The following is a 17601-nucleotide window of genomic DNA, read 5'->3' on the forward strand; positions in this document are numbered from 1 at the left end:
CACATAATTTGAGGAGAGGGCCAACAAAGTCAACATCAAAAGGGTCCGCAGTGTGAGAGGTAAAAGTAGGGCAGGCCACAGTCTGGCAGAGAGAGGATACAGAAGATAGTAAGAGAGCAAGAGAGTGAGAGCGATAGGTTATGTGTATCTAGAAGGGCTCGGTCCCAAAGCTGGATGGAGCTCAGGTGTGAGTTGTGAGGAGGCACCTTCTGTTCAGGGCTCGGAGGCCCCATGGTGGATAGAAGGGGGACCCGGACAGACACGGGCTCCTCATGTTTGGCCCAAATAATCCAGGTATACTTATGTCACGCCACACAACTTCAGGCTTCAAAGACCCCAAACTCATTCAAATTCATTTGACTTGACTAAAAAGTGACTATTTGAGGGGTAATTTAACCCAAGGACCATACGGAAAGATACGGTTTAAAAATTATTGATCTATTTTGGGTATAAAGTATTACCTCTCTAAATTAGTTGGACTGTAGTAGCAATGTTGTCGTAAAAAAAAGATAAACCAGGACAAAGCTTTGAAATCTGGAGAAAAAGTCAGGATTTGTCAAAAATCAAGAGTCTTAGACCTGGTTGGAGACATGAGACCCAATTTAAACCAAATTATGACTGTGATGAGTCCTGACCACTTTCAGGATAAATACCAATCCAAGATTTTGAGGACTCCAAATCAGGTCAAGATCCAGACTTTAAGGTGCCCACAAAATGAAGAAGTAAATTTGAAAAAAGGACCCAATACAGCAGAATAAGTCAAGACAGAGTGAAGCCAATGCAAAAGCAACTTTTTAAATGATTTGATTCATGTTTCTCTGTTTAAAAAGGTGAACGTGTCAGTCAGGACATCTCTTTGATGGACATTCAACACCATGCATGACTAATGATCAGTCTCTCTGATGATCATCTTGACCGATCTACCACCAGAAAAAGAAAAAAAAATCTCCCTGCAAGAAATACGTTCAAACCAGTCAAATCATTTAGATCAAAAGCGTAGCTCATGTATGGAGACTTGTTAAGTTAACTGAAGGTAAGGTGCCAGAACCATTTGTTGTGCCTTGGCTTCTCCTGCATCTAAATTGGGAGTGAAGGCTTCCCGCGAGAGATTGCTGAACCTGTCACGGGGCACTGAGGGAGTACAGTGAATACTTTATCGCTGAGGATATGTACCAGACTGACCGGGTTTAAGTGAAAAAATGCAGGATAGACAGAAAATATTCATCAAACATGGCATATGCAAAGCCAAATTAACTTATCGTCTTCTCAACACCAAACACAGGGAAAAAACTGAATTTAGCATGGCATATTTATACACCAAAATATTTAACGACGCCATACAGCACAAGATACCGCAAATGACTATATGTTATAATCAATGTCTGTGTGTTTATGTGTTTCAAAGGTGCCCACCCATTCCGCATTTGCATGAATTCCTTATATTGCGGCCTTTAATATCTCCATAGCTGAGCTAGTGGTTTGGGCCTAAACGTCTAAACAGCTCATTAAAATCATCTGACTTCAAGCACAGGAAGGAAGATAATTTGGCAAGCAAAGCTAAGGACTGCAGAAATGTCCACGTAGGATAATGCAGTTTGAGCTTTGTGGAGATGTTTGTATATTTCCGTTTGATTGTCAGCCATTGTTGGCTCGTTTCCTCTAGACGTCTGAGATGAATGCAGTGCATTTTCTTCGTTAGTTTTGCATCAGTCTTGTGTTCTTGTTTTCATTTCCGTAACATCTTATCTTCGTGGTTTAATTGATTTAAATACAGGAGACATCTTAAATAGCCTTTCAGTAAATGTAAAAAAGAAATGTGCTTAATAGAGGTCAAATCAAGACCAAAACTGTCAGAGTTTTACCATTCCAGACCAATATTTTGGCAGGATCAAATCATGTCTATAGTAATATTTTGTCGGGTACTGATAAAGACATAGTGTAAGTCAAGACCACTATTTTGGAAGAACAAGGCTGAGGAGTCTAGAGCCAGTCAATTCTAATACTTTGCCAAATCAAGTTAAGAACATGACTTTGAATCAATTAAAACCAAAATTGTTGGTAAAGTAAGATTACTCAAAAGACTAGACAAGGTTAAGACTTTTACTTCAAACAAAGAGAAGATTCGAGACCAAGTTTTTGAGAAGCTTACAGAAAGTCAATGCTTAAATAACCTCAAACAAAGTCAAGACCAAGATTTATACAGATCCAGTCCATGTCAGGACTCATTCTTTGATGGGCTAAGACAAAGTCAATAATTTGAGGAGTATAAACCACAACTTCGAGAGCAAATCAAGCCCAATATTTCGAGAAAGCAATAATACTACTATGCCAACATTATGAGACAGCATCCAACTTACTAGTCTTTCGAGTTCTGAGTTATTTCGTTAATTGTTTTGCATTGCGCTTGGAGCAATAATAAGACGTTGAGGCGAGATATATATAGACATCTGCTTAAGTCATGTGTAAAAAAAAACAAGAAAGTCCACCGTTACTGACGCAAACATTTATTGAATGGGACAAGCAGCCTAACACAAATACGACAATAAAACGTAACCCTGAGAAACATGCTAACTGCCTGGTAAACCAATTGGAGCTGGAGTCAGAGCTTCTAACCTCACTTACTAGATCAGAACTTGTGGGAAAAGCTTCCACTGTATGGGCAAAAAAAAAAATCACAAACACACATTTGGAAATTCACGCTTGGACAGAGTAATTCACCAAGGTTTTACGGATGAGAATTAAAACCGACAGATAAAAACCACAAGGACGAGAAGGAACGTTCCAAAGTCTACATTAATTCATCAAACGCATTCCGTGTGTAGCCATTATGACGCACACCTACACATCAAACTCCAAAAGAGTCCAGACCAAGCAAACGGGTCCCTTAGGCCACCTTAGCCAGTCCTTCACAACTCCACTTTAAAAGCCGGGCGGCCGTACAGTACGCGGCGGTTGGCCTTGATTGATGCTCGGATAACCCGAGATCATAGACGCGCTCGGGGAAGGGCCGACCGGCCCTGCCGGTACCCGAGCCGCGCATACATCAGCCCTTCAGGATTAGCGCGACACGTATCACGCGGCGAGGGTCCGACTGATGTGAGCGTCGGGGACGATGTCGGCCACTTAGCCGGGGCTTTCTACCTGCTAGTCAACAGTCAAAGTTGACACGAGTGCGATTAGAGTGCAGGACGCAGGAGGAATTTTTCTTCCCCTAACTTACTTTTTGATCCAGAATGAACATTTTACTTTAGGACACATGCAAGTAGAGAAAACAGAACAGGGAAGAACAACTACTTTCTATTTGCATTCTCTTTTTAGGAACTTGGGCTCACACACTCCAACAAATGATGATTGAGTGTGTGCAACCAAGCGTACGCCCCTCTAGCACTTTTTTTTGTGCGAACAGGCGGCGCTTCTTCCCAAAGCAGCTCAAGGGCGCAGCCTGTCAACCAAAGAATAGAATGCAGGAGAGCTTTGGAAGTGGGGGAAAGTGCCTTTTTTAAAAAGACCTCTCATGGATGGTTATGGTTGTGTTAAATGGGCAATCTATAAAAATGATACTCGTATATTTCAATCTTTAGGATCTATTCATCATAATTTATTTGGTATTTTGACATTCGCCAGTCACCAAGTACTTCTAAAGTAACCTAAGGCATTCTATTATTTGTGGCAATATATTTGTCGTCTTTAGTCGCATTAGGAAAAAAAAAGAATAATGTGCATGGCTTTTTGTTTTTTGTTTTTTTTAAACTGTGATGCAGGCTGATTTGCCAAAGAGCATCCACAGACAACTCTTTAGATAAGCCCGCATAAGGCTTTATATTATTTAGTCCTGATATGGAAAATGATTGTGGAAAGTGCATATTGCTTTGTTTTAACTCCTAAGGTTACTTCCTTTCCCTCTATCTTTGGTTCCTTTGTTCCAAAGGCAATAGATGCATATTGTGTCATTTCAACTGCGACTGAGACATATACGTGCAGTGGCCACAGGGTATTTTGAAAGTTACCATGCACGCATAAAATGAGGGATTTCCATTATTTTGTGCTTGACTTTTTTGCGGTCACATTCTAACAAAGCCAGTTTTCTACCTATTGTGTTGTCTCAACTAAGACGAAGATGAGTGACAGCAACGGTGTGGTCCGAGGGAGAAAAAAAATGTTTTTTATTAAGCTGTAGTTTGATAACAACAGTTTTGTTATAATTGGGAATATTGACACAAATAATTTTGTCTTCTGGGATTGCGATTCGAAGTGTGTGACGCACTCGAGCAGCAATTGGAGAGTAGACCTTAGGCTAGCCCTGTTCCCTACACAAAAGCAGATTTTTTTACCCGCATTTAGCTACAATACTTTTGTTATTTTTGGTAACATTTCGACTAAAGTTTTTTCTCTTCAAACTGAGACACGGGTTGTGTGTTTTACTCGAGAAGCAGTCCTCATGTTTGCAAAAACAAAAGCTTTATCCATTATTTTACCCTGTTATCGCAACATTATGCTTTTTTTAAAAAGAACATTGGGATGAATAATTTCATTTTGCTTCCCAAGGTTGCCCCTTTAACCTTTAAGGTTATTTTTCATCAGCACAAAAGGCTTTTTTTTCTATCTTAGAATGTGAAACTTGCATGTAAAAGAAGATTTTGGTCTAAGACTGCACTAATAACCTCTCCTCAGTAGAAAAGCTTTCCATAATTTTTTCCAAGTTGTCATTTGGCCCACATAGTGACAAAGCCGTATTTTCCCAACGCCACTTTGTTTCTGCAGACCTAAAACGGCGACTCCAGTCGCGTGACGCGCTCAAGTAGCACCCGCCGAGTGCTGCTAAGGTTAACACCGGCCCCCCCGCCGTACCCCCATTGACTGGCAGATGGGCCAAGCAGCTGATATCCCGGCCCGAATGTGTTTCATGTTCCTTGGGCGCCTTAAACAGGCGGGCAGCCCGTCTGATGGGCAACAGGACGGTTGAAGGAGGAAGGTCCTTTGACACGGTCGAGGGAAGGGTGGCGGGTGGTTGTGTGTGTGTGGGGGGTGGGATTCGAGATCCTCGGGGCTCCCATTGAGGAGACGTGAGGACAGATGGAGATGCCTAATGTGCCTCGCCATGTTTGCGCGGGATAATTGTGGTTCTCGCCGGGATGGGAGCTTCAGAAGACGGAGATTAATAAGAAGCTAATGGCACACGTTTAAGCTCGAGATGCTTTTTCTTTAGCGTGACTTCCTGAAGGCGTTTTAACTTCAGAGATGCTGCGTCTGCTTGCTGTATCTTTCTTTTCTTTTCTTTTTTTTAAATCACATCTAAAAAAGATGTCGTATTGAAAAAGGGAGGCTATCGGGTCCACTTGTATTGAAAGGAAGACAAATGATTTGTGGTTAAATGGTGGAATTACTGATTAAGAGGGCAAAACAAAAGAACTTTTTTTTTTCAAATGAGTTTTTTTTTCATTTATGAGTCAAGCATGCTGGAGTCAGTCTTTGTAATGTTGGTTTGATGACTCAATGATTTTGAGAAAGGATTTATAATGAATGAATGCCAGGAAATTTGGACTAGGTATTTTTTTTAAAAGAAATGTGAAATTATTTTTCGCAAATATATTTATTTCTGCTGATACTGTGTGTATTATTATTTGACAAACTGATTCTTGTTGGTTGTATGTTAAAGAAAGAATAAAAAATCATCTCCATAAATAAATAATTGTACCTCATATTTTATGATTGGTTTAATTTGTTTGTATTTGGGATAAAGGGAAGTCAGAATTGTATTTGTGGGTTATGAGACTTTCATATTTATTTGTTTCGGATAAAATAATATATTTGATAATTGTTTTGATACAATTAAATACAAATAAACACTGTAGTAAAACATATATAATTTGAATCAATGGTTCAAGTTTAAATTCATTAAAGAAAAAATAATAAAATCCATTTTTGTACACAAATAAATGAAATGTAATGATTGCTTCCAATTGAAGGGTTGTTTTTAATTCAATTCAATTGTAAAAATAACATCAAAAGAAATATTAACATCTTAATTTGAGCATGCCGTCCCTCTTCTAGTCAATCTCAATCTGCGTTACTTTCTTACACTCTCTTGGTTTTCCCCTCCCGTTTTTTTTCCTTAAATATTGCAGCCCCTCAGATGTAGCGACCCTTTAAAGTGCCCGTGGGGGGTTCAGAGTCCTGGCTTTTGTCTCCCATTTCCTTCTGAAACGGCTTTTCTTTAACCCTGCGCCGCTCTTCACCGTTGTTGTCTCGGCTCTCTGCTCGCTGTGTGGCTTTCTTTTTTCCTACTACCAACAACCCCCCACCCCTCCACCAAGCCCACCACCACCACCCACCTTCCATCTATCTATCCATCCCTCCCTCCTCCAGCTCTCTCCGTGTCAGCCAGAGGTCAATGCTACACTTTTTCCTCCTGCGTGCAACAAGGCAAGGAAACTTGGAGTGTGTATGTGTGTAATGGGGGGGTCTGGGAAGGAAGAGGGTCTTTTTAGTCATTGCAACCTAAAAATAGACAACTTTATATGTTTATTTTTAAAATACAGGTGCACGCAGGTGATTGGGGTCCGATTGCATCAAGTGAAAGTGGTTGGAAGATTAGAAAAAATCATAGAAAGTATTTTAGAATAGTTACAAAAATTATTCGCTTATTTCTTCGTTCACAGAATTGTCGAAAATGATGTGTCAATTTCGAAGTTGGAAAGTAAAAAGGCTCCACCCCAGCAATAAATAGCTGCCTTCCTTCTATGTGCATGTGTGTCCAAAAAAACGCTTTGTTTACGCTCTCCCTTTTGTAGCCGAGTGCCGTTTTTGAGTCGTGCTGCGAGACCGCAGGCGACGGAGTGGCCCAGTTGCAACTATGTCGCCTATATTTTTTCTGCCTCCATCCCTTCAATGACACCCCGGTTCTAAAAATGTATATATTTGAATATTAAATCCTCCAACAAATAGTCATTGCCAGGACTTGATGTTTGTCCTTGATATCATTTTAATTTACTGTGAGTTTACACACCTGTTCAGTAGGATTCAAAATTGTTAAGCGTAAAAAAAAAAAGGTTTTAATGATAAATATATAGGTATCAGGGATGTCCTTGATCACACCATTTTGATAGGATCAAATTAGGATAAAAAAGGATTAGGTATTTAGATTTGTCTGTATTAATTTGACTGCCATAGACAGCGATGGACTTTCAATTGATTTTGACTCAGGCAGATGCTCAGAATGAGGTGACTTACATGCAAAAATGTTTGTTCGGACCAGTAAGACCAGTAGGATTTCACAAAACTCAGTACGGGACGGGATTTTTTTTTTTGCTCTATTGCTGCACAACATTGTTAATTCTGACCATCAACGTAGTAGCAAAATTAGGATACATAGCTAAGAACTAAGAAATTATCTGGTAAATGGCTGATGATTGTAAATACAGAATCAAAACAATAACAATGTGGTCGCAAATGGTATTTAAAAAAAAGGAAAATATCAGTTCAACCAGTGGGAACAGTGTTAGAACTGTATTTGCAAAGAGCATATTTAATTAATATCTATTGAAATATTAGGGCCATTTCACAAATAATGAAAGTGCAAATCTTACATAATGCTCCTTTAAACATGGCAAGTCAAATAAGAAAAGTGTGTCATTTACTACTGTATTGATTCTATCTATATTGTCTTTTACTGTATTGATTCTATCTATATTGTCTTTTACTGTATTGATTGTGTCTATATTGTCTTTTACTGTATTGATTCTATCTATATTGTCTTTTACTGTATTGATTCTATCTATATTGTCTTTTACTGTATTGATTCTATCTATATTGTCTTTTACTGTATTGATTCTATCTATATTGTCTTTTACTGTATTGATTCTATCTATATTGTCTTTTACTGTATTGATTCTATCTATATTGTCTTTTACTGTATTGATTCTATCTATATTGTCTTTTAATTTGGGGACAATTTTGGATTATCAAACTGACCTGAGGATGGTATTGCTAACTGATAAACAGTAGGTTTGAATGAAGACCAAATAATGTTTTAATTTAATAAGGCTATTGTATTCTTCAAGTTTTGTGCCACCTGCCTGCCATTAATTCGAAATCATTCCGATCTATCTGGTGACTTTTTCCCCTCTGCACACTCTTTCTGTTTATTCTCTGTTCCACATTGCGGTTTGCAAATTCCGAGGAGCTTACTTTTCATTCGCCTGTTTAAAAAAAAACAAAAAAAAGAACACTCCTTGAGGTATAGCATAATAAATGACTCCTTTTGTATGCCGCCTGAATGCAGCACTGTGCGTTCAGACGGAATACGGCGTCATTTGATAATTGTTAGATTAATGGCGCCCAGAGCGAGGACGTAAATATTTCACAGCTTGAATTTTTGCGCCGAAAAAAAGGAGGCCTCGAAAAAAAAATTGTTTTGAAGAGGGAGGGGCGAGTCGGTGAGTGTGTTTTTCTTCAAATTTAGTTAACTCTATTTCCTGAATGTATATGCTTCAGCTCTTTTTAAAAAAATCCACCCGCGGGTGTGCTGTTTATCGCCGGATGAAAGGCGTCGCTGTAATTATTTCCCCCCGCCCCTCCTCCTAATCGGACCTTGTCAGCAAGGCGTCTTATCGAGGAGAGGAAAATGACACCGATGCTATCGAGGAGCCCCGGAGTCCGAGCCGGCGGCGCGTGGGCCCCCGCCAATCACGGGCCCGAGCCGCAGCCCCCGCCGTATCTAGCGCCGCCACAAACGGCGGGCGGATGTTTTTTTTTTCTTTTTTTCATGTGGACTTCAAAAAAACAAGTCGCCAGTCATTAAAATTGCAGTCGCGTCGTTGCTTTTTTTCGGCGGCGGCGGCGGCGGGGATCAGCCTGAGCGAAAATGGAATGTGGGACGAGGAGACTGGCTAAATGTGTTAATTCCGTCCTCACATGTTTACGGCTTAATTTTAATCTGTTTGAGGAGGAAGGGGCAGGAAGAATGGGGGGGAGCGATTGGAAAAAGGGGGCGCAAAGGGGCAACGAGAAAGCTTCGCACTGCAATAAATCGCCATTATCTTTGACACCCTAGGACTCAGCTGTTCCATAGGGATTTAGGGGCAGGAAAAAACTTGTTTACGCTTCAACTGCACTGGCTGAGGTGCCGCTGGACAAAAGGCCTTGGGTACACAAAGGCTCGCTAGCATACGGACCCCTAAATGGGACGAGAAGAGCTGAACCAACAGACTCAAGTTTGGCCAAAAATCCCTAGTGGCATTAGATCTTTTCATGTTTGCAAACAGCAGCAGCCCGCAAGGGCATGAAAAGTAACTATTGCTAAAAAAAACATTAAATTTGCTAAGAAAAAATAAATAAAGCAAAGGAAGGAGGGATGGAGAAATGGAGTGAATGTTATGAATCAGAGAAAATCATTAAGACAGTGTAGGAAAGCTGCAACAAACAATCACTATAATTGTTTTTGGGGGGGATTTACAATGGATTGCTTTTAAATTACTCTGGAGTTCAAATTGTAGCTGACAAAGTGCAGTGGAATTCAAAACTATGCATTAAAAACGGTCACTTGTATTGTTTATTGAAGCAGATGATGGCAATTATCTTATTGTGATTCCTCAAAAAATGATCTGTTTGCAAGCCCTACGGAAATTAGAGATGATTACTTTTGAGAGGTTTATAGAGGCGTCTTTTTAGTGGACAATATCACTAAGTGATTAAGCAATTATTAAAAACGTTGACAATGGATTAGTTGTGTCGGCTAGTCAATAAAAGGGCTAACAGTCTTGTAGTATAGGCACTGTCAAGTCATTTTCTTAGAAATGTGTAAAAAAAAAAATGGTTTGATGACCAAAATTACTATACTATACTACACTACTATTACTATACTATGATTTTTGGACATTAACATTATTTTTTCCCCTCCTGCTTTGAACCCTGGAGCAGATAATCAAGTGTGGTTCATTTTTTGCAGGCTAAAGATAAACAAGTCTTTCGCAAAACATAAAAAATCCAAAAATCAGTATGAGGGTCAAAATTAGGGAAAAAAAGTCAAGTTGTCTTATGATATAATATATTCACTACGTATAGATGTGGCATACCCTTTTAAATCATTTTCTGCCATTGGCACCTGGGAGGGCTGGCAGCGATTTGCTGCCAACCCTTCAAGTCCAAACGCATTGTACGTCGTCAGTGATTGAAACGTACTCGTTCACCGCTGGCTTTTCCAGTTCAAATGATTTGTACGTCTATCGTTCGGTGTGAGGCCGACTAATCGGACCCCGTCGCCGCACGCTATCAAAGCGATTTAAAACACGGCGATGTGGCCTTTAATAGCATCGTCACATCATCACAGCGTCCTCACGCGAGCTCGCTTAGCTTCGCCTGCAATGCTGCCGCTACTTTGTTGCTCGCTTCAATGATTTATGACCAAAAAAAAAATCGGGAGAGAGGGAGAAGAAAAAAGAGAAGCGAAAGAACCCCCCCCCCTCCACTCACAACCCGATTGTGATTGTGAGTCGCTGGCACCTTTGATTGACAAGCTCTAATCAGCTTATCTGCCATCCTAATAAAGTTGATGGCCCGCGGTGCTGCTCTCTACCTGGCACGCCATGAACTTTAGGGGTGGGGGGCACCCCAGAGGGCCCACAGCCCGAACCGCTGAGTTTATCGAAACGGGAGTGAAATCAATCCCTAATGAGCTGTGTTCAGTTTGATTCCAGTCCCTGACCACTTTCATATGCAAGTCTTTTGTCTCCCCACTTCACTATCTGGATAGATTACAGGCCTATTCCAAAAAATGGAGACAATTCTTTTAACCATGACAGAGTACTACAAAAAAAAATACAGAAGGAAATTACATTTTGACCGTTAAAAAATAGATAAAAGAAAGAAAAACGCATATGAATCAAGAGGGTGAAAGTGTATTTGCTTTGTTTTAATCAAAGGACATCTGCCATTCTATTGTGAATGGGAAAAATCAAATGTTTAAATATGGTGTTATTTCAATTCTATGTATTATTCTAATTTTTGTTCAATATCTCCATATTCAGTTGGTGGCTTTTAACTATTTTTCCGACAATTTTAGAAAGGCCTGCTTGTTGATAAGAATGGGTGGTGATAAATAAATAGCGTCGCGTGTCCAAAGAGTGCTCGCAATCCCTTTGAGGGCTCTCAATGCTTTTGACAAGCCTTTGTTTTCTTTAAATACACTCGAGACGCTGAGAATAGTTTGGGGGGGGGGGGGGGGGCGAACAAACGCTAAAATGATATGATGATACATTGTGAAGAATTGTCTTTGCTTAGAACAAATGCAGCCCTTTCCTCCCTATAAATCTGACCCAAAAGCATCCTGGCTTTCTGTTGGCGGTCATTACGAGAGATGTCGGGAGAAAAAAATACCAAGCAGAATTTCGACAGCGTTTCTTTGTTCTTTTAAACGTTAAAAAAAAAGTCTTTTGTTCTATGTTTCTCTCTGCGGTCAAATGCATTTCTTAAAAGCCATGCGGTGTCATTGCACAACTTTAAGCTTTGTACACAATACCATAACCACGTCCCAAGCATTATGGGCAGCCAATTAAAATACCACAATCATGAGCTTTTGTTTTGTTCATTTTATGTAAAAAAAAATGCTATAATCAATGGTGAAAAAAAGGTTCCGCTGAAAGGAGCAAAGCCACTTGTTGATTTAGCATGTGTTAGCCTAAAAAATATCCAGTATTAGAAAATATAAACAAAAAGGAGAGAAGCAAATATTGAAATGATTGACTTAGCAATTTTCTAAATTGGGAGAAAAACCAAGGGAAGTTGCATGTTCTAAACAACAGTATTTCCAAACCTCCACTTAGAAGACAACAGTCCTCACTTTCCTAAAAAGAAAACCAACTAGTGATATTGCCTTTCCTAAAATAGAGACAAGCTGGCAGTTAAAGGAGAAAAAGTTCTATGTCGGGCTGTCCGAAAAGGACAAAACAATGTAATGGTTTTGTAAAAACAAGACAAAAGTTTGAAGTTATGCAAAAAAAAAACATCAATGTTGCCCTCTCCAAATAAAAGACAAACTACTATTCCGAAACTATAAGCACCTAAACTATCATAAATATTTTGTATTTATCGTATACAACACTGTTTATGAAGAAACGCACAAAGTTGAATTCTCGATTCTATTCTTTCTATCCAATTGTGTTCAGAAAAAAATGTCCGGTTATGGAAAAGTGCATGTATTCCCGGCCGCATCCTTGTTCTTTGTTGCCGATGCATTGCGCGTTTGACCCGAGCAGGCGTCACCATTTCAGGTTGTGCAGCTGAGCGGAGGGCTGATATCGACAGCAGAGTAAAGCGAGGGGTCACGGATTAAACGCGTGGGGGCGAAGCATTGACCCCCCCTGCCCTCGCGACCAAACAACCGACTGGCACACCCCGCCGTCGGTGCAAGCGGGACCGTGGCGAGATTTTTGTCAGATGAGTCGGTCATCAGTAACAGAGGCTCAAAGGAAACGAATGTGGGATCTAAAGATGCGGACTGACCCATGTAATTCAAAATGTCTTATAGGAACTGGTACAGTGTTATTTTAATGAATGATTTAGTTTACAATTTGGGTTTTTCAAGTCACAGGCTGTCAATAAGTTGACTTTTTTGGTGTTGTATTAAATATACAGATGACACATTTATCTTATCATATGCATCCCTGTAGAAAAAAATCGTATTTATTAAATTTAAAAACAAAAAAAGACGTGTTTTAGTGACCTATGGCTGACTGGCGACCAGTCTTGGGGGTAGTCAGCTGGGATAGACTCCAGCAATTCTCATATTACTTGAGTCAATCAAATTCAAGTTTTCCAGATTGCCCGGCCTGCCTTGTGACGTCATTAATACACAACCGATCAAAAATAATGCAATTAATTACCTTAATTTATGGCGTTTTCCAAGTTACGAGCCATTGCTAAATCAATTTGACTATATTTTTGCTAAGAATGAAAATTTGATCTGCGAATCAGCTCCAAATAAATAAATAAACTACATATCATTAAAAAAAAAATCAAGCTACAAAGGTATTGGATGCTGGTGGAACCAAAGATCAGTACTTTGTGCTTCCATCTCCTTGTGTGGCAATTTTAACTCATCTATCGACGCTGTAACGTGATTATTCCTCTATAGACTTTACCCCCAACATTGAGCCAATCCGATAAAAACCTGTTTTAAAAAAAAAAGAACATCTCAGCGCTCTGTTTGTCGGGGCTTTCGCAGAATTCACAGCACAGGCAACGACGGTGGTTTACGTGCATTTTTAAGAAGCCCTCAGTTCGTATTTATGAATCTCCGAATACATTCGCTAGCGAAGAAGGAAACATGAAAAGTCTGTGGTCCTTCCATGACTTAAATTATTAAATGTGTCAATGTTGAATGCGTGCCATTTATAGTGTAAATTGACAAACTTTCTGAAAAACTACAACGGAAGCCATGGAACGACACTTGAAGAAGTCGGCTTTGATACTTCTCGGAGGAATACGCTGCGGCGAGGAAGTGAGACGAAAAATAAAAAAAATAGAAAGAAAGAACCATACACGAACTGGTTAAATCTATTTCAGAAATGAGGAATTATGGTACGATGAAAATAACAATCTCATTAATAAGATTGTTCTACAGATGACTTTTTTTATAGAATTTCTTACATCTGAATTAAGAAGTATATTTTTGAAAGGCCCTTGAAAGGTAAAATAAAAACAACCGCTCTCAAATAAACACAATCGCACGCACGCGCCTGCACTCATCGAAAAAAAAAGGCGCACCCACTGTGGCGTAGCTTATGCATGAATTTTCCTCTTTCGGATATGTCGCTCGTTTTCTCTCTCCCAGTCTGCCTCACCTTTGATGTGCACCCGAAAATGTCATCAGGCGTCAAGGAACCTGTTTTTTTTTCCTATATACTTCTCCGCCAAACACCATCTTCCCCCCACCCCCCTCACAAACACACATTTCCACCCACCTCCCATATGAGCGAGCCAATTTGCTGTCGCTCACTCATCCCTTACAACAAAAAAAACCCCAATCAAGAATGCGTACCTGTTTCCACCGCTATCTGGTAGCCGGCCTCTAGTCGTCGCGATGACCTTTCCAGCCTCTCTGTGTTGTCCAACAGATGCGCTCTCTACAACAACAACAACAACAAAAAGGAGGATGCGTGAGGAAAAACATAAACGTTGATTGAGAAAGCGCTGGGACGCATTTCAAAAGAAAAGCGTCGCCAAACCTTAAACGCGGAAACTGAGCGTGTCTGTGGGGACGACGCAACAGCCACGAGGTTGCCAATAACCTTCACGGATGACAATGTGTTTAGATGCTGATGGAATACCAAACGCATGCATGTCGGGGATGACAGTGACGACAATGTGAGGGGCCGCACTTGGCTACCAAAAATAATTTAGAGAATTTCCTTACTCGGGGTCATTCAAAATGTCAATATCGTTATCTCTTAAAGTATTGATGCGGTGGGAATGAGTATCAATTTCCTCACATTAGCAGTCACCTTACAAAATCAATAACACTATCTTTTTTTTCCACTGCCTTCACTAGGACAGACTCAAAGAATTCCAAGTACACCAGAATCTGTTTACACAAACATGGTCGCTTTTGATGGCCTTTCTCATACGTTACGCATTTCACATTCAGAAACAAATGAAACGGTTTGATGCCCACCACGTAAGCGAAGGGGACAGGGGGGAGACGTAAAATCTGGAGATTGGGTTTAGCTGTCAAAACACGTACCAACTAATCACTCAGAAGAAATGGAGAAAAAAAACACGCAAGGAGGGGGCGGCGGCTTGGAAATGAGTCGACACACTTTTCAAAGTTTGACAATAAGAGGAAAGGGATGGAGGGAACTCGGCTTCCATCTCCTTGACAGATGTCATTTAAAATAGCGGAGTGGCTTTTTGGTAGCTAAAAGCCAGGGCAGGAGAAGGATGGATATTGTGGATGAGCCACTGGAGGAAGTGTCTTGTTTTTAGGGGGTGGGGTCAATGTTCCCTCTAATTTTTTGTTTGTCTGGGCAGAAAGACAACCTCCCTGAGCACACTGAGTACCGGTGTGAGCAACATCATCATTGCTCGCTATGGGCACACACCAGTATCATACCTGCCATAAGCAAGTGTATGTCTACTACACATAAATGATTTAGTAATAATAAAATGTAATGATTAATATCTATGAATGGGCGGCCCGGCGGATGAGTGGTTCGTGCGTCGGCCTCACAGCAAAAAAAAAAAAAATTGGGATTTTATTTTGTGCGCTCCATATGATTTGCTATGCGCAGAGAAGACGAGAGTAGTGCGCTTAGAGGGAACACTGGTGGGGGTCCAATCAAAATATATCCAATCATGTCATATTAAGTGACAATAAACCGTACAAATGCCACAGGGCACATTTTTACTCACATAGGGCACACTTAAACTTTTTTGATCCACTAAATTCAAGATTGTGTAGATCTCGCTGTACGAGTACATTGCTTGCTGACGCGCTATATTTATATAGTGAAAAGGCGGACGTATGAAAGGGGAATGCACGTGCGCATATCATGCTTAAAGCATGGCAATATTAGCAGTCAACGATTATGTTTTCGTTTGCTACCAGTGACTGAGACGATTCGGATTAGAGCCAAAATGGGTAAAACAAGATCGTTTTTCCCAAAAACGTCCCTTTACAAAAGTTGTTATATTGCCGTACACAATTTGAAATGATCAAAAAACGTATAAAATACGGGAAAAATTTAAAAGTTGACATGTATAAGATATATACTACCAAAACGTAAACATGTTTTTAATATTATGTCACTATTTCATGATATCGACAAACTATCGACATTTGTTGAGACTTAAGATAACATAAGAGGGTCTTGATTTATGTGCTTACTCAGGGAACAAATTTACCTAGTAACTCAAGGTGTCTCTGTATTCGAACAACCCTTTTCCCTTGACTTCACTCAGAAATCATTTCAAATGCTGAAGATGCTTTTATTTGTTGCTAAAAGTGAGGGCAGGGCAAAGATGTGTGGGGGGGGAGCAAGCGGCAGGAAGTGACTTGTTTTTCGGCTTGGAAGTGGGAGGCGGTGGGGGACTCGCACAACTTTGGCGGATGGAGACAACCCCGCGTTGGGGCTATATAATGAGCCCCCGCGGAAGAGCCGAGATGGCGACGTATTGACGCGCGACATTGAAGCCAACACACCTCGACCGTGGCTGCAGTGCGTGTACGGGCACATTGACAGAGTAGCGCACTCCCTAGGCTTCTTCAAAGAAGCCCAAGTGATTAGTATGTTATCATTACCATTGGAAACGTGATTTTTCTATTCCCTCTTGGCAAAAGGTGACACGTCTCGGGGAGAGACGGCCGGCAGACTCGCTTGCGATGGGAAGCCACTTCAAAGCATTCTCCCCCTGAATCGCTCTCGCTTCTCTTCCTTCGTTTGGGGGGGTTTAGGGAAGGAGGTAGCGCTAGAGGTGGCAGAGTACTGTGTGTGTGTGATCATTAAGAATAATGCGCCCCAAGTTAGACGGCGAAAGAACCCCAGGTGAAAGGGTGAGTGAGGGTTCAGTCGCTAAGAATGTAATAATGATACATTGTGACGCTGCTAATAGTGACACAAGGCTGCCGGAGGAAGGAAAAAAATGGTTAAAAATAAATAAGTACTTCTCTTAAGGCTTGACAATAAGTAGTCTGTGCCACTCTATAATTCAGAATTTGTTTTGCATGGTTAATTAATGGAATGATAACTATGCAAAACATTTGCATTAAATGATTGTAATGATACAACAGGTGGGGAATATTTTGATGTCAATATATGGGACGTTTTTTCATAGTTTTAATCAGTATAAATCACTAATATTATAACGGTCCGATATAATACAGTGGTACCTTTACTTATGAAGTTCGCTACATACGAAATAATCGCCTCAATGGGAAAACTGGGTCTTCAGATACGAAATAAGTTTACGTTAAAAAAAGCAGGCTATGTAATCAAAGTGTTCACAAGTCGAAATATTGCTCAATTGATGCTTAAGTATGCCTTGCGTATTTTAGGAAAATTATAAAAAGTCATCAAAGGCAATTGTCGTTAGATCGATATTTTACGAAGTGTGCAAAAGGGTTTTGCAGCAGCATTTGAAAGAGCCCAAATCTTTTTAATAAACTGCATTTACAAGATTACGATGTTGATTAATGTTTTCTGTGTCGATTAATTTGTTTGGATTTTTACTTAATAGTCAATATATCGATCCAAATTGATTTGTTACTTAAACCCCAACTATCGGATTGTTATGTCTAACATTAATTCCATCCCGGGTGTTAATCAGCCAATCCGTTGATTTTGCCTTTAATATGACATGATATATATGATATGTACAATATCATATATAATATGAAATAATTATATACAATATATTAATGTTTGTAATTATAAAGTATTATGTTTATATTATTTTATTGTATACAAAATACTAGTATGTAACACTAATATTTTGTTAGTATTCTTGTTACAGTGTTGAGATGATCAATAAAAATGGTAATATTTAATGACGATACTGTAAATCATATGTGTCAAAGTGGCGGCCCGGGGACCAAATCTGGCCCGCCGC

At 40.0% G+C, this 17601-nt stretch overlaps 1 protein-coding gene across 4 annotated transcripts in view; it reads right to left on the bottom strand.

Annotated features, from left to right (window-relative positions):
- vti1a (vesicle transport through interaction with t-SNAREs 1A) overlaps positions 1–17601 on the bottom strand; it is a 94448-nt gene that overhangs the window by 50830 nt on the left and 26017 nt on the right. For all 4 annotated transcript variants that reach the window (XM_077625994.1, XM_077625995.1, XM_077625992.1 and 1 more), the window contains one exon: positions 14036–14120. In XM_077625994.1, coding sequence (XP_077482120.1) covers positions 14036–14120 — 85 coding nt within the window. The remainder of the gene's footprint in view (positions 1–14035; positions 14121–17601) is intronic.

This window comes from Stigmatopora argus, chromosome 18 (assembly GCF_051989625.1).
Source record: "Stigmatopora argus isolate UIUO_Sarg chromosome 18, RoL_Sarg_1.0, whole genome shotgun sequence".
Lineage (NCBI taxonomy): Eukaryota > Metazoa > Chordata > Actinopteri > Syngnathiformes > Syngnathidae > Stigmatopora > Stigmatopora argus.